Genomic DNA, 23,881 nt, shown 5'->3' on the forward strand with positions numbered 1-23,881 from the left:
CTCTCTTCCAGACTCACATTGATAGGATTTTATTCAATTTTGGATGTGTTAAATAAAAAAATGTATCATGTTAATGTGTGCCTCCTGTTCCCTGCCAAGCCTTTTATGAAAATATCTATAATAGCTAAGCTATAATTTTCCACAGTAATTGGTCAAAAATAAACGTAATCAATCAATGATAGAACTCTTCTTTTCATTCATACAAAAAATGAGGACTCTGACATGGAACAGTGCAGTCAGTGCAGTGTGGAAGCCTATTAATTGCAATTTTACTGAATTCTACACCTTTGTTGTTGGTTCAAAGGATTTATAGGAAGTATTGTTTTAGGGCAACAACTAAACACTTACTGTAGGTTCAGGTAGATTCAGGTCCACAGCACAGCCGCTGATGAACGTGGCATCCAAGCCTTGATTGGATGCCGGACCCCTACAAATCAGCCGGGGTAGACAATCTGGACGCTCTCTTTCTAAAATTATCCGCAGAAATTGTTGCAACCGCCATTACTAGCCTGATCAACCTCTCTTTAGTATCGTCTGAGAATCCAAAGATTGGAAAACTGCTGCGGTCATCCCCCTCTTCAAAGGGGGTGACACTCTAGACCCAAATTGCTACAGACCTATATCTATCCTACCCTGCCTTTCTAAGGTCTTCAAAAGCTAAGTTAACAAACAGATCACCGACCATTTCGAATCCCACCGTACCTTCTCCGCTAGGCAATCTGGTTTCCGAGCTGGTCATGGGTGCACCTCAGCCACGCTCAAGATCCTAAACGATATCATAACCGCCATCGATAAGAGACAATACTGTGCAGCTGTATTCATCGACCTGGCCAAGGCTTTCGACTCTGTCAATCACCGTATTCTTATTGGCAGACTCAATAGCCTTGGTTTCTCAAATGATTGCTTGGCCTGGTTCACCAACTACTTCTCAGACAGAGGTCAGTGTGTCAAATCGGAGGGCCTGTTGTCCGGAACACTGGCAGTCTCTACGGGGGTGCCCCAGGGTTCAATTCTCGGGCCGACTCTTTTCTCTGTATACATCAATGATGTCGCTCTTGCTGCTGGTGATTCTCTGATCCACCTCTACGCAGACGACACCATTTTGTATACTTCTGGCCCTTCTTTGGACACTGTGTAAACTAACCTCCAGACAAGCTTCAATGCCATACAACTCTGCTTCCGTGGCCTCCAACTGCTCTTAAATGCAAGTAAAACTAAATGCATGTTCTTCAACCGATCGCTGCCCACACCTGCCCGCCCGTCCAGCATCACTACTCTGGACAGTTCTGACTTAGGTGTCTGGTTAGACTGTAAACTCTCCTTCCAGACTCACATTAAGCATCTCCAATCAAAAATTAAATCTAGAATCTGCTTCCTATTTCACAACAAAGCATCCTTCACTCATGCTGCCAAACAAACTCTCGTAAAACTGACTATCCTACCGATCCTTGACTTCGGCGATGTCATTTACAAAATAGCCTCCAACACTCTACTCAGCAAATTGGATGCAGTCTATCACAGTGCCATCCATTTAGTCACCAAAGCCCCATATACTACCCACCACTGCAACCTGTATGCTCTTGTTGGCTGGCCCTCGCTTCATATTCGTCGCCAAACCCACTGGCTCCAAGTCATCTATAAGTCTTTGCTAGGTAAAGCCCCGCCTTGTCTCAGCTCACTGTTCACCATAGCAGCACCCACCCGTAGCATGCGCTCCAGCAGGTATATCTCACTGGTCACCCCCAAAGCCAATTCCTCCTTTGTCTGCCTTTCCTTCAAGTTCTCTGCTGCCAATGACTAGAACGAACTGCAAAAATCACTGAAGCTGTAGACTCATATCTCCCTCACTAACTTTAAGCACCAGCTGTCAGAGCAGCTCACAGATCACTGCACCTGTACATAGCCCATCTGTAAATAGCCCATCCAACACCTCATCCCCCATACTGTTATTTATTTTGCTCCTTTGCACCCCAGTATCTCTACTTGCACACTCATCTTCTGCACATCTATCACTCCAGTGTTTAATTGTTATATTGTAATTATTTCGCCAATATGGCCTATTTATTGCCTTACCTCCCTTATCCTACCTCATTTGCACACACTGTAAATATACTTTTTTCTATTGTATTATTGACTGCATGTTTGTTTATTCCATGTGTAACTCTGTGTGTTGTTTGTGTCGCACTGCTTTGCTTTATCTTGGCCAGGTCGCAGTTGTAAACGAGAACTTGTTCTCAACTAGTCTACCTGGTTAAATAAAGGTGAAGTACTTTTTTTTTTTTTATGTATGTATTTCATGTATTTCACATCTTCCTTAAGGATCCACGAGGGGGAATCACAGGGGGCACCCAAAGGTACTCGAGTCGGAAATCATCAAACTATCTCAGGCAATGGTGTTATTATTGATAAAATAATAACTTGATTATTTCTTGCAACACGTTTATTTAGCCAGAAATTGCCTAAACACGCTCATTCTTGTCATGCTTTCAGTTTCAATGCGGATACAGATCAAGGCTAAAGCAATCAATCACGGTTGCGTGAACTACAACTGAAAGTACGTGATGCAAGCTCTAGCTGTTAAATGATTGTAAAACAACATCAAAGCGTATAAATATATATTCAAATGACACACATGTAGATAGTTTGTTCACCAGAGAAAAACTTGATATGTTTATCAATATCGTTTACTTTGGTCTAATTCCTAACCACCGAATTTGAAAGTACAGTAAACAACAATAGCTTGCTTGCTAACAACAACAACTAGGAATGATGAATCCTTGCTCCGATATATCAATTTTATCCATTTTAGCTGTACTGGCAAATGTCGTATGTGTACAAGTTGAAGGAAGCCTTGGCTTTTCAGACGCAGGTGAATGGTGTAGCTAAGTAATGACTGTAACGTTAGCTAGCCTATCTTGCTAACGACAGTATTCCCCCCCCCCTATCCACTATTGTTGTTAGGTAACGTAGCTAGCTAGTTGGCTATTTAGCTAACTAGTCGGTTTATTTTCTGTAACATCCATATTACTGTATGATTGGTCTGTCAATTAATTCAGAGCAACGTTTGCTAGTAGTAACGTTAGCTAACTACATAAGTTAGCTAAATTAGCCATTAACATTAGCTAGTCCACGAAGAGCAATAATCTTGTGAATTTACTTAGTTAGCTAGCTACTAGCCATTTTAGCTAGTTAACGTACTAGCCATTAGTAAACTAATTAGCTTACTAATTTCACATTAAATATAGCTACTATGTCTGATTAACAAGCTATTGTTGTATTCTTCCAGACTGCACATATCTTAAAGAAAATCAAAACACCACCCATTTTGGAACAAGATGTTTCTGTTACAGTTCTGGCACAGTGATCAAATGGAAAGACATCTGGTCCACCTTTCAGGTAAGAAAGCTACACATGTCCTGTAGGTATACCATGGATGCTTGCTTCACAACAGCTGTTGATACTCATGTGTACACCAAAAAACGAGACACTTTTTGTGTGTGTCTATCCAATCAAATCAAATGTATTTATATAACCCATAATCAGCTGATATCTCAAAGTGCTGTACAGAAACCCAGCCTAAAACTCCAAACAACAAGCAATGCAGGTGTAGAAGCACGTATATGCTCCCATACAATAAATTAGGCAAGTTACTGCAATGACATGATAGTTGTCGTTACTATGTTGTAACAGCAACATACCAAACATTGCTCATATAATGCATCTATATGACTCTTCTTCAAGGTGCGTGTGACAGGTGAAGAAGGGGTCTACATTGTGTACCCCATGGAGGGGACCAGGAACTGCTATGAGCCAGGCCACTTCCTCACGTTGTCCCGGTGCCTGGTCAACCACTATTGGCCTCCCAGCCCCAGTGTGGCTAGGGAGAAGAGCCTGGACATCCCACTGGAACAGGAGGATGTGTGCTTCATGGTGAAGACCCCGAGGGCCAATTCTGAGCACTCTCTACATGTCAGGGGCAAACGTGAGATTATTTTATTGTTGTTGGTAATTGCAGTTAACCTACCGGTTTGGTCTAAAGTTCAGAATGATTATTAACAGCCATACTCTTTACTTACAGGGTTAAATAAAATACGGTTTGGACTCTTTGCATGTGGCCTCGCCCTCTTCTACTTTGCTGGGGCTTTGTGTAGGTAAGGTTTTTCCATTCTCACGCTGTGTGTGTGTTAGTTATATTTAGTAGCTCTCAATCCTATTATCCTGGTAAACATGCAGTGTGAGACTTTAAGGTCCATTGCAGACATTTTTATCTCAACATCAAAACATTTTTGGGTAACAATGTAGTACCTTACTGTGATTGTTAAAAATTAAAATGGTCAAAAAGAAACAAAAATAGCTTCTCAGCTAAATGCAATTTCTAAAGCAATAATTTTGCTAGGACTGTCTGGGAGTGGTCTGAGAGATGGGCCTAATTGGAGGAGCCTTATGGGAGGGATGTGCAACCTGAAAACGATCTGTTATTAGCAGAGAAGAGGGCAAACTCTCTTAGTTATTGGTCTATTAAATTATAACAAAAACCCCACCCAGCCGAACAAGCTGAAATTTCAGGCGATCTTTTCAAACAGCTCTTACATTAAAAGTGCGTTATCATAATTTTCACAATTTCAGTATTATTCCAACCTCATAGTGTGTAAATATATATAAAACACAGGACAAATCATGTTTTTGAATGCACTGCTCCTTTTAAAATTTGAATATTTCAGTAGCCATCCAGTAGGCCACATATACAGGGCCTTCGGAAAGTATTCAGACCCCTTGACTTTATCCACATTTTGTTACGTTACAGCCTTATTCTAAAATGGATTAAATAAATACAAATCTTCAGCAATCTACATACAATACCCCATCATGCAAAGTGAAAACAGATTTTTAGAAATGTTTGAAAAAAATAGCAAAACAGAAATACCTTATTTACCTTTGAAATGAGACTCAAAATTGAGCTCAGGTGCATCCTTTTTCCATTGATCATCCTTGAGATGTTTCTACAACTTGATTAGAGTCCACCTGTGGTAAATTCAATTGATTGGACATGATTTGAAAAAGGCACACACCTGTCTATATATGGTCCTACAGCTGACAGTGCATGTCAGAACAAAAACCAAGCCATGAGGTCTCTTTCTCTTCTCTCGGAAGACCTGAGCCCTAGCACCATACCTCAGGACTACCTGGCCTGATGACTCCTTGCTGTCCCCAGTCCACCTGGTCATGCTGCTGCTCCAGTTTCAACTGTTCTGTCTGCGGCTATGGAACCCTGACCTGCTCACTGGACGTGCTACCTTGTCCCGCACCTGCTGTTTTCGACCCTCTCTCTCTACCGCACCTTCAGTCTCTAACTCTGAATGATCGGCTATGAAAAGCCAACTGACATTTACTCCTGAGGTGCTGACCTGTTGCACCCTCTACAACCACTGTGATTATTATTATTTGACCCTGCTGGTCATCTATGAACGTTTGAACATCTTGGCCATGTACATAATCTCCACCCGGCACAGCCAGAAGAGGACAGCCACCCCTCAGAGCCTGGTTCCTCTCTAGGTTTCTTCCTAGGTTCCTTCCTTTCTAGGGAGTTTTTCCTAGCCACCGTGCTTCTACATCTGCATTGCTTGCTGTTTGGGGTTTTAGGCTGGGTTTCTGTGTAGAACTTTATGACATCGGCTGATGTAAAAAGGGCTTTTGATTTGATTGATTGATGAGGTCGAAGAAATTGTCTGTAGAGCTCAGAGACAGGATTGTGTTGAGGCAAAGATCTGGGGAAGGGTACCAAAAAATGTCTGCAGCATTGAAGGTCCCTAAGAACACAGTGGCCCCCATCATTCCTAAATAGAAGAAGTTTGGAACCACCAAGACTCTTCCTAGAGCTGGCTGTCCGGCCAAACTGAGCAATCGGGGGAGAAAGGCCTTGGTCAGGGTGGTGACCAAGAACCCGATGGTCACTCTGACAGAGCTCCAGAGTTGCTCTGTGGAGATGGTTGTCCTTCTGGAAGATTCTCCCATCTCTGCAGCATTCCCCCAATCAGGCTGTGGCCAGACGGAAGCCACTCCTCACTAAAAGGCACATGACAGCCTGCTTGTAGTCTGCCAAAAGGCACTTAAAGTCTCTCCGACCATGAGAAACAAGATTCTCTGGTTTGATGAAACCAAGATTGAACTCTTTGGTCTGAATGCCAAGCGTCACGTCTGGAGGAAACCTGGCACCATCCCTACGGTGAAGCATGTTGGTGGCAGCATCATGCTGTGGGGATGTTTTTCAGCGGCAGGGACTGGGAGACTAGTCAGGATCGAAGGCAAAGATGAACGGAGCAAAGTACAGTGCGATCCTTGATGAGAACCTGCTCCAGAGCACTCAGAACCTCAGACTGGGGGTAAAGGTTCACCTTCTAACAGGACAACGACTCAAAGCACACAGCCAAGACAACGCAGGAGTGTCTTCGGGACCAGTCTTTGAATGTCCTTGAGTGGCCCAGACAGAACCCAGACTTGAACCCGATCAAACATTTTTGGAGAGACCTGAAAATAGCTGTGCAGCAACGCTCCCCATCCAGCCTTACAGAGCTTGAGAAGATCTGCAGAGAAGAATGGGAGAAACTCCCCAAATACAGGCGTGCCAAGCTTGTAGAGTCATACCCAAGAAGACTCAATGCTGTAATCGCTGCCAAAGGTGCTTCAACAAAGTACTGAGTAAAGGGTCAGAATTCTTATGTAAATGTGATATTTCTGTTTTCTAAAAATCAGTTTTGCTTTGTCATTATGGGGTATTGTGTGTAGATTGATAAGGATTTATTTTTGTTTTATACATTTTAGAATAAGGCTGTAACATAACAAAATGTGGAAAAAGTTCAGGGGTCTGAATACTTTCCGAAGGCACTGTAGTTCTACAACTGAATTGACCCTGTGATTGAGCTATTCTAGGTTGAATAGTGGTAGTACAGAAAACAATAATGTATATTTCTCGTTTTTGGCAGGAGTTCTCTGTTTTTTTATTCCTCAGGAATCTCAGTGGGAGTTCTCTCCATTGTTATCTTTCTGCTGTTGATCCTGAAAAAGGCTATACCGGTAAGAATCATCTTTAGGCTCAATTTGTTATTGCTTTAGGCAAATTATAAAAGGAGCCCCACATTTCAATTTGACAAGCTTTGCTTATCAGTACGGTCAATGCACTCTACTTAATTTTCCTGCTTTGTTTTACCATAGCCCTTTACACGTGCATGCAGTGGCTGTACAGTAACATTCTATACATGACATCAGAGGTCAGGGTCTCCACTTAACAGCTCTGTATGGGTTTTGACAGAAGTTGCTCCATCCCTCCTGCTAATTTGGCAACTTTTGACATTTTTTTGGTTGTCTGAGTGAAGCAAAGGCTGTAAATTACGAGGACTCAATGTATTTTGAAAGACGTTAAGGATTATTTTAAATACCACTTTGATCTCATGCAAGCAAGCCAAACACTCGTGCACTTCACTTTTCCATATCATTAAACTCATGTAATATACAACCTGAAGAAGGCGCAGTGATGCTGAAACGTTGGTGGTTAAACTAATAAATTACTGTGAGCTTGTATATAGCGCGTGCAACTCTCCATCATTTTCTACAGCCGATAGTTTCCTCGCTGTTAGTCAGCACCTCTACCAACTTTCTTTGGGTGTGCACCAGCTCATGCTTTTTATTATTCAAAAAAAGCAAAACACCCGTGAGTCCAAATGTGCACTTCACATTTCCATATCATAACACTCATGTAACATACTGTATCAACGTTTCTGATCACTATGTTTGATGTACAGTTACAAGTTGGCATGGTGTTATACCCTGGGTTGTCCTGAACAGAATGAGCCTATGTTTCTTGTATTGCGAAAACTTGCCGTGGACCATGCATCTGGGTCAGTTGGGCATCATTTGAAAGCTTTTTATATTGCCAACATGATTAGCTAAATAATTAAATACGACTTTACAGTGTTAGGTTATCACAAGGCAATTCATAGAAGCAGATCGTCATTTTGGTGTGCTTAGAAAGGAGTCATGAGTGCTTCTCTGAATTACCTTATAATTTAGCTAGTCATGCTCAAAGACATATCAGCAGATTTTTCACCTTGTGAGCCAAATTCACTTATGTGTATTAAAGTAGTAAAAATGGTTTCATATTTGGTGCCATATTCATAGCACGTAATGACTACATCAAGCTTGTGACTCTACAGACTTGTTGGAGGCATCTGCTGTTTGTTTTGGTTGTTTTTCAGATTATTTTGTGCCCAATAGAAATGAATGGTAAATAATGTATTGTGTCATTTTGGATGTACTTTTATTGTAAATAAGAATATAATATGTTTCTAAATATATCTACATTAATGACAGTCTGCACTTCGACCTTATAGTCATTGTAGAATTTCAAGTCTAGAGTACAGATCCAAAACAACAAAACATTTGTCACTGTCCCAATACTTTTGGAGCTCACTATATATAAAAGGCCATTGCACTGCCTAAAGACTTGATCCAAATGATTAATCAGGGTGATTGATCGAAATTAGTTTTAGTTTAAAGTGATGGGAGACACCCTTACCTGGACCAAACATATACTTATTCTTAGCTAGGAGATATGCCCTCCATAACTGAGGGTTAGCCTACCACCCCAGCCCACTCAGAACTTGCCCTTTTGGACGTAGCCTCTACCGGGCCTGTAAAATCAGACGGCCAGACCCCAAACGTGTCACTCTGGCCTGGCTTATCCTAAAGAGAGATGTCTTTAACTGTAGAATCCAACATTTGGAGAGAGTTATTCAATAGAGAAAGAGTCCTCTGGGTGGCTCAGATGAATTATTCTTACCCTGTTATACTACCTGCCTGTGTCACCTCAAGAGGGCCATGTTCATCACGCTGTTTGGTGCTGGCTCCGGCCTGTCCTACCTGGGATACCAGACGCTGTTCAACCACTGGGAAGACATCACAACACTCTACTGGAGACATGCCTTGGGTGAGTTGGTTTAGTTAAGAGATTGTTGCTTAAAATAAGGTCAGTAACTAGGACTTGAACTGTTCAGTTAGCAGTAGGAAGCATTGAAATTCTGTCTTTGTGAGGCCTTGCACATTTGAACCCAGTATGAACACTGTTTACATGAAGGCCCCTGATAAATCATATGCTCTCACTACAGACATGATACTGTAATATATTCATGAATAATGAGGATGGGTCAGTGTCCACTCTGAGTCATTCACTCCCAGGAGTCTGTCATAATAAGAGGGCCAAGTGGATGTGGAGAGGTGAAGTAGCCTACAGTTACTGACTGCCTCTCCACACTCCTCAATGGAGTGGATTTGCTGCCAAATCAATTTGCCCTCTCTATGCACACACTGGGTTGAAAATGGTTGAATCCGCAGGCACGTTAGGATTAAGAGCGTGCGGCAATGCTGCTGGAACATTGATTTCTGTGCTTGGAAACAAAAGGGCTTTGGGTGGATTAGCGTTCAAATGTGTTCTTTTCACCCTTACTGGCATGCCTCAAATCCATTGGGTTCCACTGTTCCAATTACACAGGGCTTTCAATTGGAGTATTTCATCTAACCGGTTATGTTTTTGTTTCTGTGTCTTTGCTTATGTTGTTTTCTCTATAAATTATTATAATCACATAGAACCAACAGTTCTCTCCATTTCTCTCTTCCTCTTTCCATCACTTCATCATTTTCTCTATTTCCAGGCTACCTGCTGGTAACGGGCCTGATCAGCTGGGCGGTTTGCTACAAGCACGGGCCCATCAGCAGCGAGCGCACCCTGTCCCTACTGACCTGGGGGATCCAGTGCCTGGCCATGGGCCTCATGTACTACGGAGTGACCTACCCCCAGGCTTCCTACCTACTCCTGGGCATCCTGCTGGTGCTCAAGGCTCTGCCCTATGCCTACAGACTGCTGCTGGGGACATGCAGGTACACAGTCAATTTGTGGTTTGACATTAGATATACTACTAAGGTGGATTTGTGTAATGGAGATTAATAGTAGAGGCTTTTTAGCAGATGCTTTCGATCCAAAGTTGTGTGTTTGATTGATGGCTGTCCCTCCCTCTCTCCCCCAGGCTAACAGGGCGTCTCCTGCCCTCTCTCCTGCGTGTGTTTGGGCGTAGCAGGAAGCCCCAGGTATGCCTCCTCACAGATGAGGAGTACAGAGAGCAGGGGGAGGTGCACACCACAGCCTCCCTTGAGGAGCTCAGGAGGCTCTGCACTACACCTGGCTTCCCTGCCTGGGAAACGGTCCTCCGACTACGCTCCCCACAACGGTACGGGACAAACACGCAAACTACACTACTCACATCCTAACTAAAGTAGGACACATCTTATCCACAGTCCTCAGGATCAAAATCAAATCAAATTGTATTAGTCACATGCGCCGAATACAACAGGTGTAGACCTTACAGTGAAATGCTTACTTACGAGCCCTTAACCGACCGTGCAGTTTAAAAAAATACGGATAAGAATATCTCCCTGCATTTAAAACATCACAACAGTATGAGACTGACACACAAATATTCTGAACTTTCTGCTCTAAAAGCACCCAGCTGATGAGAGCTTGACTGAACGGAAGGCTGGTAAATGACTCAACTCTCTGCTAAATGACATTTCTAGGTTTGCAGCGTTCCTGACGGGCGGCGGCCACGTGACCCCGGGGGAGCAGCAGAATCACGGGCAGCAGTACGGCCCGGGAGCAGCCAACAACGAGGACATGCTCTTCACCTCCGCCCAGCACAGGGTGCTGGGGCTGGGCGGCGACGAGGACCTCAGCGAAGACGAGATGGACAGTTCCGTCAGGGCTCCGCCTACACCTAGCCCCTTCCCCCTCTACACACCGACCACCCCCACCACCATGCCCCGTCCGGACAGCTCCATCCCCTGGCAGCCCCCACCCTATCCCGCCCCTTTCTACCCTCCCTATCCTCCCGCCTTCACCCCGCCTTCAGAGCCCCACGTCATCGAGGACGTTGAGGAGGAGGACATGGAGCTGTTCTAAGATCAGATTTGAAACCTCTGTAGTGGACAGGTTGGTTCCTAATATGGCCAGTTAACACTAGGGGGCAATTCCACTCAGGTTGATTTTTGGGGTGGAACATGCTGGCAAAAAATATTTAAGTGATTTATGAACTCGATTGAATGATTGATCAACATCTTCATACAGAACGAATCGACATAAAACACATTAACAGCTAGGAGTGTAAATTAAGCTTCATCATATGTCCCAAATAGAATCCCACTATAAATCTAGTCCGAGTGATTGTGAATCATAATTCCACCTAAGAGGAGACCGGGGACTTGGTGTGCCTATCCAATCCTGGCTCAGAGATATATGTATATTTTTAAGGGGGGGCCTTGAGTTAATCTGACTTTGGGGTTCCCACTCTACACTGCAAATGAAATCAAAGCAGAATTCTCCATCTCGAATCCAAAACTGCATCATAATTGCAGGAATCACAAGAATGACTTTGAACTCATGTTTACAGCTCTCAGGTAAACCAGCATCAATCATGAGTACATTGTTTTTTCCTCCTCCTGTGTGTGGTAAGTGCCTGGGGTTAGGAGACCTGCTTCCCTGCTGGGTCACTGTAACAAACTCTCACGTACTCTCTTCTTGGCTGTGGAATCCAGTCAACTACTATCTACCGCCCCCACCTGGCTGCTTAGGAAACTGCCGCCTTTGACAGCCAGAACAGCCGTAAACATCGAAAGGAGATTTTGATTGGACCATATCTGTCAAAAGCAATGTTTTTCTCCCGCAGGCCAGAAAAAAAAATGTTTATTGTAATTTTATATCAAACATCATTTTTTAATGTTTTTGTATTTTGGAAATGATGATTTGGGGCTTTATGATCCAAGGAGGATTCTTTTTAAGGTTTGTTTCAATTAATTAATAAATAAGCCCATCTTTTTCCAGTGACATTGTATTGTGAACTGATGTTTCACCTTAAAGAGATACAAAAAGGCCACAGAGCACTGAGAGTAGTAAAGGTTGCCTGATTTAAAATACTTAGGCTACGTAGCAGACAGGCCATGTAAAATGGTCAGGTCATTACAACGTCTGAACAGTTTTAGATAGTCCTGGAGGAAAGCAGTTTGACATATTTGCAATTTCTGTCTAAATAAGACTGTAGTTAAATATTTTATGTTTGTGAAATTTTGGCCAGGCATTAGACAAATATGCATGTGAAAATACATTCACAGAGGGTGGGGATCTCCATAACTAATGGAGTTATAGTTAAATAGACATTACAGACCCAGAAAACCTTGTGGATATCAGATCTGACACGATCACTTCATAAACCTTTTTTAAATAAGTATTTTTCCACGGCATCAGTGGTTGATAGTCAGACTAGACACAGTAAACATGTACATGTAATAGCAGGGCCACATTCAGGAGAGCAACTTGTTCCAGATATAGCCTAGTATGTAGAACAAACATGTCTCTCTGACTTTCTATCAGTTCCAATCATAACATTTCTATCTGCAACATTCCACAACGTTTTCCTATTGAACGTGCCCCTAAACTCTATGTAAGCAGCCATTACACACATAGCTATTTAGATTGAGTGTGTCACTTCTGCATGAGTGTGAATCACCAACCTATGACGATGCTCAGGCACTTGAGCAGTTTGAGGGCCATTGAGACAAATATAACCCTATTCAATCAAACCTAATATCCAGATTTCCAAGTAAAAAAAAAATAACTTACAATTTTTACATCCATTTGAAAGTGCAACAGTAGCTACTTCAAGGCAAGAGCTTTTCCTCAGATCCCTAAATGCACTGGTTAAGTCCTCTGCTAAGAGGACAAATATAACCTCTCATTTAGGCCTGTATTTTTCTTTTGTCCAGTCTGTAAAACCATACTCTTCACTCTTTTAATAACTGGACTTCCACCAGCCCTTGACTCTATGTCGGTTGGTGGTGTTGCTTGGAAAACATTTTGGGACAGTTCCTCAAAATGTGCAATGTGTTCCCCCTTTACTGTGTGTGGCCAGTGGGGAGGGGTGGTTGGTCAGCAGGCATAGGGGGATCTTGGTCAGGTAGGGGGGTTCCCCCCTGAGAGGGTCCCGTCTGTGGGGACCTGCTGGGGGGGTCTTGAGATGAGGACTGGGAGGTTTCCTCTGTTGGTTCATCTGTGCTGATCTCATTGATCTCCTACCAAACAGAGCAAAGGTAAAGTGTTGCATCATAGTTATTTGTAATACTCTTAAGTATAGTATTTGGCACAGATATGCAAAAATACCCTCATAAAATACAGTTCTAAAGGCAGGTATTATATTCTCACCTTTCTTCAAAATGGGACACATGACGTAAAAAAGACAGTTCTCAGGAGGACATTATACAACATGAAACCTTGGCTGGAACATGCACAAATCCCTAGATAAACCACTTGTGTTCCACATAAACTACCTACTGTTTCATTCTCTGCCCAGTGACATGTGCCTTTGGGCCCAGCCTCAAATCACAGCCTGAACCTAGAAGTCTATGCCTAAACCCCACGAGCTCCCACCCTGTCTACCTACCTCGAGCGGCTGATGGTTGTTGGCAGGGCTGCTCCTGGCCAGGACAGAGATCTCTCTGATCTGGTGCAGGGCGAAGGCCAGGGAGACCCAGGGCGAGGCGGACACCACCCAGGCGGGCTTGCTCATGTCCTCCTGCTCCTCCTGGTGCTTGGTCTTCCTTGGTGGTGGCGTTGTTGCGGCGACGTTATCTGATTGGATAACGTCGATGGTTGCTATGGGAACAGGACTGGAGGGGACGGGAATGTTCTCCGCCAGCATTTTGGTATCTGGAAAACAATGTAAGCAACATTTATCATAACGATTAAAAATGCTTATTCTGCTAAGATGTCTGGCCTAACAACTACCCCTATTATTAACATCCTAAACGTGATTCATTCAGCATTCTAATGTCTATGAATATCTCAGTTGCTGATAGAAAAACTGGATTTAAAGTTAGTGGTAGTACATGCTATGCTTGCCACATTGGGAGCAAGTCACTTCTCCATTAAGGGGCATTATAGGTGCAGCAAATGCTGTTTTTCTGTAAGCCCATGCAGAGGCACAGCCTGAAGCAGACAGGATCAACTTTATTAACACATACTTTTCTCTCCACTCTGCACAGCCAGCCATTGGATGAGAGCGAAGAGGAGGAGGATGACGAGGGAGGCGATTCCTATCCCTCTGAAGGTGTGGGCTGCTCCTAAATAACCCAAATAGACAAAGGTGTTCACAGCACATTATTACTTAATTCCAAATCAACCCCTAGTGCTTACTCCCTAGTCCAGGGGTATTCAACTCTTACCCTACGAGGTCTGAAGCCTGCTGGTTTTCTGTTCTACCTGATCATTAATTGCACATATCTGGTGTCCCAGGTCTAAATCAGTCCCTGATTAGAGGGGAACAATGAAAGAATGCAGTGGAACTGGCTTCGAGGTCCAGCATTGAGTTTGAGGGCGCTAGGCTTTGGAAACAAAATCTTGAAGTACATGTATGTATTTCACTCATTGCTTTTCATATAACACTGAAACTGAAAATAAATATCAATTTCAGCACTGTAAGGGATATATTTTACCCCCCCAAAAAAACATATTTCAGAGCACAGAGAGAGACACACAGAGTTGTTATTCTGAGAGTGCAGCCAAATGCATTCCAGACCATAAAATTCCTATCCTTATGATTTAGATGGGGCTGGTGGTAGTTTATTAAGAGTTAAGACCTGGATTATCTTATGAAAACCATGGAGGTCAGGGCATCTTTATAAGGAGGGGAGGCGTTGTAAAACATTTTGAAAAGGCATGTGGGACCACTATGACTGTGAATTGGTCATGTAGAAGTCACCTTTGAAGGTATAATCTGGAATCTGTAATAATTACTGCTCTTCTCAATGGTAATTTCAATTAATGAACATTTAACAAATTGTACATTTAACGAGTGACACCAATAGTTCCATCTCTCGTTGGTTGAACTGGGAGACACGCAATTCAATTCAATACAACTTCAATACAATCCAGCTGGGTTTTTTTTCATCATAGTGGCTCTTACCAAAGAAGTTGACAAACACTCCCCCCACCATGGCTCCACAGCCACGGCCCAGCCCCAGGTGCAGGCCCTGGAGGATACCCTGGGCAGAGGTCCTCAGCTCTGGAGGCACCGCAGCACTCAGGTAGGAGATACACGCTGCCCACACTGAGGCATGGGTCACACCTAGATACCCAGAGATACAGAGAGACTGAGTGAAAGAGAGAAACACACACTCAAGCACATCCACAAATACACATACATCATCACACTAGGTCAGGGCAGGGAGTAATACGATTAGGCCAAGTTATTGGCTTGTTAATTTAATATCATTAAATCTTCCCAGAGATATACAGTAGTAGGTCATGAAAAGAAACATCTGTAGAACAAACAAACATTTAAATGAAGTCCCTTTCACATTTTTGTATATTACCAGAAACAAACAAACAGACCTGTTAAACTGTAATTTGTTTTCATTATAAGCTGTATACAACACCAGACTATTTGGGAGGGGAAAAAAATACATTTTGGGAGACATTTTCAAATTGATGTCAAAGGGAGGACATGTCCTGTGTGTGTTCGTGGCAGGTGACAGGCGAGAGAGAGTGGCCTTAACCATAGTCATTAACACTCGCTTGGGTGTGTCATGTTTGGACTGGCTCAACTAGCCAGTTTACATCCAACACGCCTCATTTTCTCATTGTATAGCTAGCTACCAATAATAGGACAAAGCCATCTAACCTGCTACCATACCCTCCTTAGGCCTGTCTGGCTTGCCTCGCCCCCATTCAGCTCGTTAGCTAGCCCATATCGTCACTATCCTCCCAGACCAGAGCTACGGCCATCACTTGTTTGTCTTGTTTGTTACTGTCATACCACTTTCTTTAGAATTGTGGAGATTTTGAAATGAGATGTGTCTCTAAACATAGTTATTTGGTGTTGTTACGCCTCTAGTGAACGATTACTATCATTATAAGCATCCTTAAATGTTACTTATTCATGTATAGCTGCAACATTGTAATTCATGGCCTAAATGTGGCTATCAGAGTAGTCTAGATACGGAGGAAAGGGGCGTTTTCCAGGCGAAGGACAAGCTTTTCTTGTCATTGAGGGGAGCTATCCTTTCCTGAAATGAACTCTGAGAGCCAACATGGCAACAACGTAAGTGCACTGAGGGCTCCCAGTCCAAACACTACTTCCTCCTTCTTTCAATCTAATGTCAACACTTATGCTAAGCTAAGTCAACAGATATCGCATGCGTGGCCGTGCCGTGAGGCCCGAGACCCGGTGTAGCCTCACCTTGAAGGACCTCCATGGGCAGGACGACCCAGGCGTTCTCCAGGTAGGAGATGTACAGATAGCGGGCCGTGTTGCAGGCCAGCCCGATGTACAGCACCCTGGGGAGGAAAAGGGGAGGAGGAGAAGTTCAGGTAACACTATTTCAATAGTCCACTACAGATGGTTCATAGATGAACTTTCACTACTTTGTTTAACTAACCATCCACCACTCCCCAACATAACCTTAAAACTATCCTAAAGCTATAGCAAGTTATTGCAGGTAAAAGTAAGGCCAAAGCTCAGAAGTTAAACCCAAACTGTCCCTGAACAGACTTCTATATCATTCTGAACAGACTTCTATATAATTCTGAACAGACTTCTATGTCCTTCATTCCCACACTGTTGGATGTTTGGTGCCCGTCTCCTATGACAACATTCTGTCCAATCAAACCCTTGACCTTATTCACCATACACCCCCCCCCCCCCCCCCCCAAACTTGTGTCAAGTTGGCTGGATGTCCTTTCGGTGGTGGACCATTCTTGATAGACACGAGAAACTGTTGAGCATGAAAAACCCAGCAGTGTTGCAGTTCTTGACACAAACCAAGGCGCATGACACCTACTACCAATACCCTGTTCAAAGGCACTTCAATCTTTTGTCCTGCCCATTCAACCTCTGAATGGCACATATACACAATCTATGGCTAAAGTGTCTCAAGGCTTAAAAATCCTTCTTTAACTTGTCTCCTCCTCTTCATCTACTGATTGAAGTGGATCCAACAAGTGACATCAATAAGAGACCATAGCTTTCACCTGGATTCACCTGGTCAGTCTATGGCATGGAAAGAGAGTGTGCTGTGTATACTCAGTGTATGTGGGCATGAACATCTTACAACTACAAAACAATAATGCAAATTATACTGACACATTTAAGAATTCCAGTTTACATACTGTATGCATATTTTACATATATTGACCTTGGACATACAATGCTATAGGTACGGTTTTGGCTTATTCTCTCATGAGCTATTTTCAGAGCTGGGTGTGTGTGGCTCTTTAAGCCTGTGTCATACAGTGAGTCATTCTAATCCCGGGGCAGGCCGTGTCTGACAACACTAGGACCAGTCACAAGGACCAGATAACTGCTGCACAGAGACTAGAGCTGGACAGGAAAGGAGGCATGCACAGACTCATACACACAGCAGTCATCTAACTGGTCGTTGTGTTACCATACACAGACTCAGACACAAACAGACACAGACAGCAAAGACCATTTCAGTATTTATCTCCACATAGTCTTAGGCCCCATGTAAATATCAGACATGGAGAGGTACCCATGCAAATCTTAGCGTGAGACAGGCAATTTGAATAACAGCCTAATATGAAAAGCCCCTGCACAGTGTTTCTGTGCTCACCAATCGATCCGCACAGGCATTTAGTTCAGGAGATCAATGGAGAGCCTCATGCTGAAGTAATGGACAGGATTGGGTTATACGCACACATGTTCCCAGAGGAACAAAAGGCTTCCACAGGCCCTGCCAGCAGCCCAGGCAGAAACCAGGCCATCAAACAAAGATCTGACAGAGTCCAGACACACACACCACACACACAGTGGAACTCTGTGGGAGAAGAGCAGAGCTCTCCTCCATCGATTCAGCACAGCACTGTCCATTCATTCTCTACAATGCTGATGGCATTGTAAAAAGTATAAATATTGGTGTAAATGTTAATTGTTTTTAAACATGTAGCTGTATTAGTACTGCATACAGTGCTTTTTACAAACAAATCCATAGTTAATCTATAGTTTGTTGATAATATGAATGCAATGGTTAGAGACTTTCCCATTGTCTAGGAAACTGCTCTGGCTGCACTTAAAACAACCATATTTGAATAACATAAGTGGCACATTGTAGCTTTGTACTGGGAGACCAGCCCTTGGCTAACCCTTGTTATTACAAATGATTCATCCTGTTCATAGATAGGCGTGGGTGATTTGGCAAGTGTCACCCGCCTGAGAAATATCACAGGGCAGACGGGAGACGGAAGAACTGACAAAAAAAATCCTCTCTGAGCTCTCAGGATGGGTCTTCCTGTTTACCAATGTTTCTTTCCTTTCCCTTAAGCAAAACGCTGCATTTAAAGCTTTTGAATTGGAAAATAACAAATGTCTAGAAAAAAAAACAGCTTGTCTATTCTGCAAACTGTGTGCCAATTTGGGCAATGCCCACTTAGTCAACATCTGCGTTTCTGCCTTTCCCTCCTCTCCCTTCCTTTCACGCTCTCTCTCTCTCTCTCTCTCCAATTCAAACAGACAATAAATCACAATTAAGAGAGAGAGAAAGAGAGCGAGAGAGAGAGACCACACTAGCTGGAGGGAGTAGGTCTCCCTCTTAGAAATTTAACAGAGCAGAGCTCTCCCAATGTCTGTCATCCTATGAATTGACCGTATGTTTGTTTGAGGCTGTTGGGGGGCCTGCTATAGCCTATGTAGCACACCTACGTCTTCCGTTAGCAGGTTACTGCATCACCCCTGAAACTCCCTTACACTCCACTCACTCATTGTGTCACTCTAGCACTCAGCTTACTGGTCAAGTTCCCACAGGGACAGGGCAGGAAATTAACATAAACTGTCAATTCACTGAATTCACTGAATGCTTGTGGTTGTTTAAGTTCACTGACTAAAAGTAAACAAGTGTAAAGTCTGAACAAATTATCCTTTCTGATAAGCCTAAATCCCATCACATCTCCAAGAATGGTGGGCGATTATCTGGAATTCAATCAAACTGAAAGAAATAAAATAATATTGTGACTTTGATTACAACTATACCAGAATAATCTCATTTTGGCCTTGCTTTTGTTGCCTGGTTCCAGATCAGTTTGTGCAGTCTAGCCAACTCCTAGGGTTATTGTCACGCAGGAGTTGACAAGACGTACAGAAACACAAACAGATCTGGGACCAGGCTAAGGCTTTTGACCCATGCCCCCTTCATGTACCTTATATGGCCGATGAGCTCGATGAGCTTGTGGCTGGTGAAGTAGGCTACCAGCTCCGAGATGTGGCTCAGCACCGAGCAGACTCCAAAAAGTGTGGTGGTCCCCTTCAGGTCCTCCAGGTGCCAGTAGAGGAAAGTGAACACGAAGCCGTAGCCGAATCCCATGAACCAGGCCACGAAGAGCACCGAGCCGTATTGCACACTGCACAGCAGCCGAAGGAGGTCCCAGTAAAGGAACCGCTGGCTGATGGAGCTTTGAGATTCTAACGATTCCACAGTATGCCCTTCGGGAGATGAAACGCCACTGGACGTTTGAGGAGATTCCACCTCCTGTCTCTTATCCTCCTCCACCTGGGCCTCCATTGGCCGATGGTCACTAGTACTACTCTCAAAGTAGAACTGAGTAGACACTATAAAAGCAACGGCCATCAGGACTCCAAAGACAATAAAGGCTATTTGGTAGTTCTTGTAGTCAGGCACGATGCAGCCGGTGCCCTGGATGAAGAGCTTGATGTGGGTGTGGTCGATCCAGATGCCCACGCACAGCATTGCCAGGCCCCAGCCCAGGGAGCCCCACATCCTCTGCAGACCATAGCGGTCCCGGTGGGGGCCCAGGTACTGCAGGGTGCGCGTGTCCACGATGGTCACGGCCGGAGCACTGAAGAACTCGCCGATGATGATGACCAGCAGGATCAGGAGGAAGATGGTCTCCACCTGGTCGTGGTTGGAGATGATGTCATAGACTTTGGTAGTGGTGGTTGTGGTGGTTGGTTTGGTCGTGGTCAGATTTGAGGCAGGTTTTGAGCCGGCTGTTGTTGTTGCTGCTGTTGTTGTTGTTGTTGTTGTTTTTGTTTTGGTGGTGGTGGTGGTGGTGGAGGGGGAAGATGTCAACATTGTTGTGGAGTTGGTGGAGGAAGGCACAGGTCCCGTGACACTACTGGGTCCAGTGATATTTCCACCATCGCTCCTCACATACCTGTGCAGGGGACCGTTAACTGAGTCTGATGCAAAGGAGAGGGGGAAAAAGTCTCCACTCGCACCCCTGCGGTTCCTGCTGTGATTGGCCGACGGACCGATCTGGGCGGGACTGGTGGGGGACACGACTGTAGGTTTCCTCTCCACGCAGGTCATGGAGGCAGGCTTGATGAAGCCGATGCCGCTGTTGAACACCAACCAGCAGAAGACAGAGAACAGCAGCACCACCTTGCCCTTCTTGAAGCGGTCTGCCACCACCCCCCAAAAGGGGGCGCTGCAGAATTCTATGAAGTACCGAATCCCGACCAGCAGGCCGCTCTGGCTGGGCGTCATGCCCAGTTGCTTGTAGTAGACAGGCAGCAACGGGTGCAGGGACCCATAGGCCGCATAGAAGAAGAAGTAGAAGACCTTGGAGATGAGTAAGTGGTTGTTGATCTGCACGCAGTTCCTCTCCAGGCAGTCGTTGCTGGGGGTGGCATGTGTGTCTGTCGGGGGTGATGCTGGACCTTGGGAGGCAGCGGTGGGGCCCGCACCTGCTGCTATCTGATCCAAGGTTTTGGACAGGGTGTTGAAGGGTTCTGCCATGACGTACTTCCTCTTCTGATCCTCCTCGTCGTCTGTCAAGATGGCCACCTGGTCGTCACTCGCCATCTCCCTGGGGAGGGGGAGAGGGATGACTGAAACATAGTTTTTCACCCCCACCAGAATTAAAGGAGCAATGTGTAATAAAAATATCTGACCCAGACAATTTTGGCAAGCTATGGGAGATGGGCTGGCATGTCCATAAGATTGCAATGATAGTTTTAAACACATTTTGAAGCTGTATCTTTTTTTGTTAGCAAACGACAACAAAAACATAAACAATGGAGTAATACAACATTTTGGGTTATGACAGGCTAAGACAATAACCTGTAATAAGCTGATAAGGCATTTTTCAATGTCCGTCACCTTACCTACATTTCAGCACAACCGAACAGGACATTTGATTCAAGAAATCTTTTCAAAACGCATGGTGTTGTTACTCCACTGTTGCAGCATGCTTTGTTGCAGGTTGATAGTTTTTTTTAATATCTATGTTTCCTCAAGCACATTGATTGATTAATCTTATACTATACAATTTGTCTAAACTTATCAAATCTGTAATATTGCACCTGTTACTGAGATAGTTGTTCCAGTTTAGATGGTCTTGGTTGTGAAGTCAAAATTGCAGTTATTGTTATTGAAGGTTGTGAATGATTACATACTAAAGTATTGAATGCAACAATGATGTCTCTGTCACTAACAAACACAGACATGGGTTGATATCTCTCACATTCACTCAAAAGGCATGCTGGGAAATTTTCAAATAAAGCTTTCGAAACAGCAACCCAAGCGTCTTGTGTTTAAAACCGAAACGCCTTGTGCTGAATAAACATGTTCATGTGTGTAAAAAGCTTTACAGTAAATAAACATGTTCTGGTATTTACTTGTGATTACAATCCAAACACTGTGACTCATTTTCATTGATATTCTAAATGCCTTGACATGCTTAAAAAGTGTTATAGAAAAATGTTGAGCTATGTGTTCACATCCTAAAGACTTGGTTTTACAGTGACGGAGTATGATGTTCAAGCTCTTACATTTTGTTAGGGCTAGGGTATATGAAAAACTTGGATATAATATCCCATTTGGCTACTGCCTCTACAGCAGGAGACATGACTTCACTATTCCCTGTAGCCTATACAATTATATATAAATGGTAGCCTGTAACTGTATAACTGTGTTCAGACCAGACAGACATTGCTCGAGAGAAATATAGAGAATATGACTAGAGAATAATAAGCTGTTTTATTGCCGCAGCTCTGACTAAACCTATCATGTCCTTAGAAACGTTTCTTCTTGTAACCACGCATTAAATTGTTATTTTCTATATTCAACATAAAATGGTAAAGAAACACCTAGGGGACATATCTAAGCTTGTTATTCCTGTGAACACAAATAAATACATTATTAAGAAGAAAAAAACCAAATAGACAAAGATATTTTCTTACCAAAATTATTGTTTCAAAGTTTCAAGGTTGTTGGAGGATCGACCGCTTGTATTGAATGTAACCTATCTTCTTGAGTCCATCATTTAGATGTCCAATTGGCGACGACTGTCATCGGGTGAATAAACTGTCGTTTAAAGTCACACCGACAAAAAAAAATGTGTCCAATAGTAATCACAATTATATGGGGCAAGTAATATTGAACGCGTCTATTTCAGAGAAGTTTGCATTGACGTCATTTCTCACCTGCCCACGACAGCCAGACCATTTCGGAGTTCGAGACACTGCTACTGTGGAAGAGATTGCATACACACAGTCTAAAATGAGTCTGACGGCCGAGCATTGAATCAATGAGTGCATCTCAATAGTCTGAAGTGGTTTCCTCTCCTTGTCTAGTCACGTAATTGGCACAAATCCCCAAAAACAGGATGGATGAAAAGAATATGGTAGTAAGCAAATGGGGAGTTGCTTTTACATCTCAATTTATTTTATACGTGCAGACAAAGGAAAGGAGTAGAGGAAGTCAATTTGGAGAGTTGAGATGAGCCCTATTCCCCCATAGAACAACTGCCTTTGTGCCTGTCGAGCAAGGCACTTGGGGTAACGTGGGGTAACTAGCTCCCCCTAAGAACAATGTCCAATTGCTGACACAAAAAAAGCAACATTTGGATAAAATGTGGTATGTGGGTGATGGTCATGCTTAGGCAAACAAACTATGAAGGGAAATAGGTGTCTACAGTTTACACTTTTGTTGTCATTTAACGAAATGTTGTTTTTAGAAAAGGGGTGTTTTTCCAAAACGTTGCTGGGGGTGGCATTGGGTAACTGCCCCCCCCCCCGAAGATGAATGTGTTGAAATTTAGTTTACAAATTAAATCTTGACATTTTTTTTGTAATTAACTCTTAAAAGCTAAAGTCTATTGTAGGTGTCTTATTTTAATGAAATAAATCAAATTTTGAAACAAAATGGCATTGCACATCTCACTATTAATATCCTCACTATGATGAGGTTTTGATGAAAGGTCCCGCTTCTCATTTTCATGCCAAATCATGTCCAAATAATCTTAAAGTATAAAAAATGTCTGTGTAACTCAATTAAACCTCTTAAGAATATGCCTTTTTTTTTCAATTTTCGCCTAAAATGACATACCCAAATCTAACTGCCTGTAGCTCAGGCCCTGAAAGCAAGGATATGCATTTTCTTGTTACCATTTGAAAGGAAACACTTTGAAGTTTGTGGAAATGTGAAAAGAATGTAGGAGAAAATAACGCATTAGATCTGGTAAAAGATAATACAATCATCTTTGAAATGCAGGAGAAAGGCCATAATGTATTATTCCAGCCCAGGTGGAATTTAAATATTGGCCACTAGATGGCAGCAGTGTATGTACAAAGTTTTAGTCTGATCCAATGAACCGTTGCATTTCTGTTAAAAATGTTGTATCAAGACTGCCCAAATGTGCCTAATTTGTTTATTAATAACTTTTCATATTCAAAACTGTGCACTCCTCAAACAATAGCATGGTATTCTTTCACTATACTAGTTACTGTAAATTGGACAGTGCAGTTACATGAACAAG

General features: G+C 43.3%; 2 protein-coding genes across 3 annotated transcripts; one reads left to right on the top strand and one right to left on the bottom strand.

Annotated features, from left to right (window-relative positions):
* The first annotated feature begins 2,490 nt into the window (after positions 1-2,490).
* On the top strand, positions 2,491-11,923 carry nemp2 (nuclear envelope integral membrane protein 2). Of its 2 annotated transcripts, none has more exons than XM_045704522.2 (9): positions 2,491-2,554; positions 3,287-3,396; positions 3,742-3,982; positions 4,079-4,151; positions 6,981-7,071; positions 8,866-8,980; positions 9,702-9,927; positions 10,074-10,274; positions 10,621-11,923. In XM_045704522.2, the coding sequence occupies exons 3-9, from the start codon at positions 3,784-3,786 to the stop codon at positions 11,000-11,002; spliced, it is 1,287 nt and encodes a 428-aa protein (XP_045560478.1). In that variant the 5' UTR covers positions 2,491-2,554; positions 3,287-3,396; positions 3,742-3,783; the 3' UTR covers positions 11,003-11,923. The 2 variants fall into 2 exon arrangements, with proteins under 2 accessions (XP_045560478.1, XP_014019877.1); XM_014164402.3 differs by lacking the exon at positions 2,491-2,554 and adding an exon at positions 2,689-2,869.
* On the bottom strand, positions 11,750-22,610 carry mfsd6b (major facilitator superfamily domain containing 6b). The gene is made up of 7 exons (XM_014164400.3): positions 22,305-22,610; positions 19,301-20,929; positions 16,329-16,426; positions 15,054-15,215; positions 14,113-14,211; positions 13,533-13,798; positions 11,750-13,164 (listed from the first exon to the last, which is right to left on the bottom strand). Exons 2-7 carry the CDS (start codon positions 20,923-20,925, stop codon positions 12,988-12,990), a joined length of 2,427 nt encoding a protein of 808 aa, XP_014019875.1. The 5' UTR covers positions 20,926-20,929; positions 22,305-22,610; the 3' UTR covers positions 11,750-12,987.
* Between the last annotated feature and the right edge of the window lie 1,271 nt (positions 22,611-23,881).

Source organism: Salmo salar, chromosome 21 (genome assembly GCF_965601325.2).
Source record: "Salmo salar chromosome 21, fSalSal1, whole genome shotgun sequence".
NCBI lineage: Eukaryota > Metazoa > Chordata > Actinopteri > Salmoniformes > Salmonidae > Salmo > Salmo salar.

Excerpts from the sequence above, each read along its gene's own strand:
- nemp2 (XM_014164402.3), top strand. The coding sequence starts at position 2,767 with ATGATGAATCCTTGCTCCGATATATCAATTTTATCCATTTTAGCTGTA. Across the intron at positions 9,928-10,073 it reads CTGCTGCTGGGGACATGCAG|GCTAACAGGGCGTCTCCTGC; the intron begins GTACACAGTCAA and ends TCTCTCCCCCAG. Across the intron at positions 10,275-10,620 it reads CGACTACGCTCCCCACAACG|GTTTGCAGCGTTCCTGACGG; the intron begins GTACGGGACAAA and ends TGACATTTCTAG.
- mfsd6b (XM_014164400.3), bottom strand. The coding sequence starts at position 20,925 with ATGGCGAGTGACGACCAGGTGGCCATCTTGACAGACGACGAGGAGGAT. Across the intron at positions 15,216-16,328 it reads GCCCATGGAGGTCCTTCAAG|GTGTGACCCATGCCTCAGTG; the intron begins GTGAGGCTACAC and ends CTGGGTATCTAG. Across the intron at positions 13,799-14,112 it reads TGTGCAGAGTGGAGAGAAAA|ATACCAAAATGCTGGCGGAG; the intron begins GTATGTGTTAAT and ends ATTGTTTTCCAG.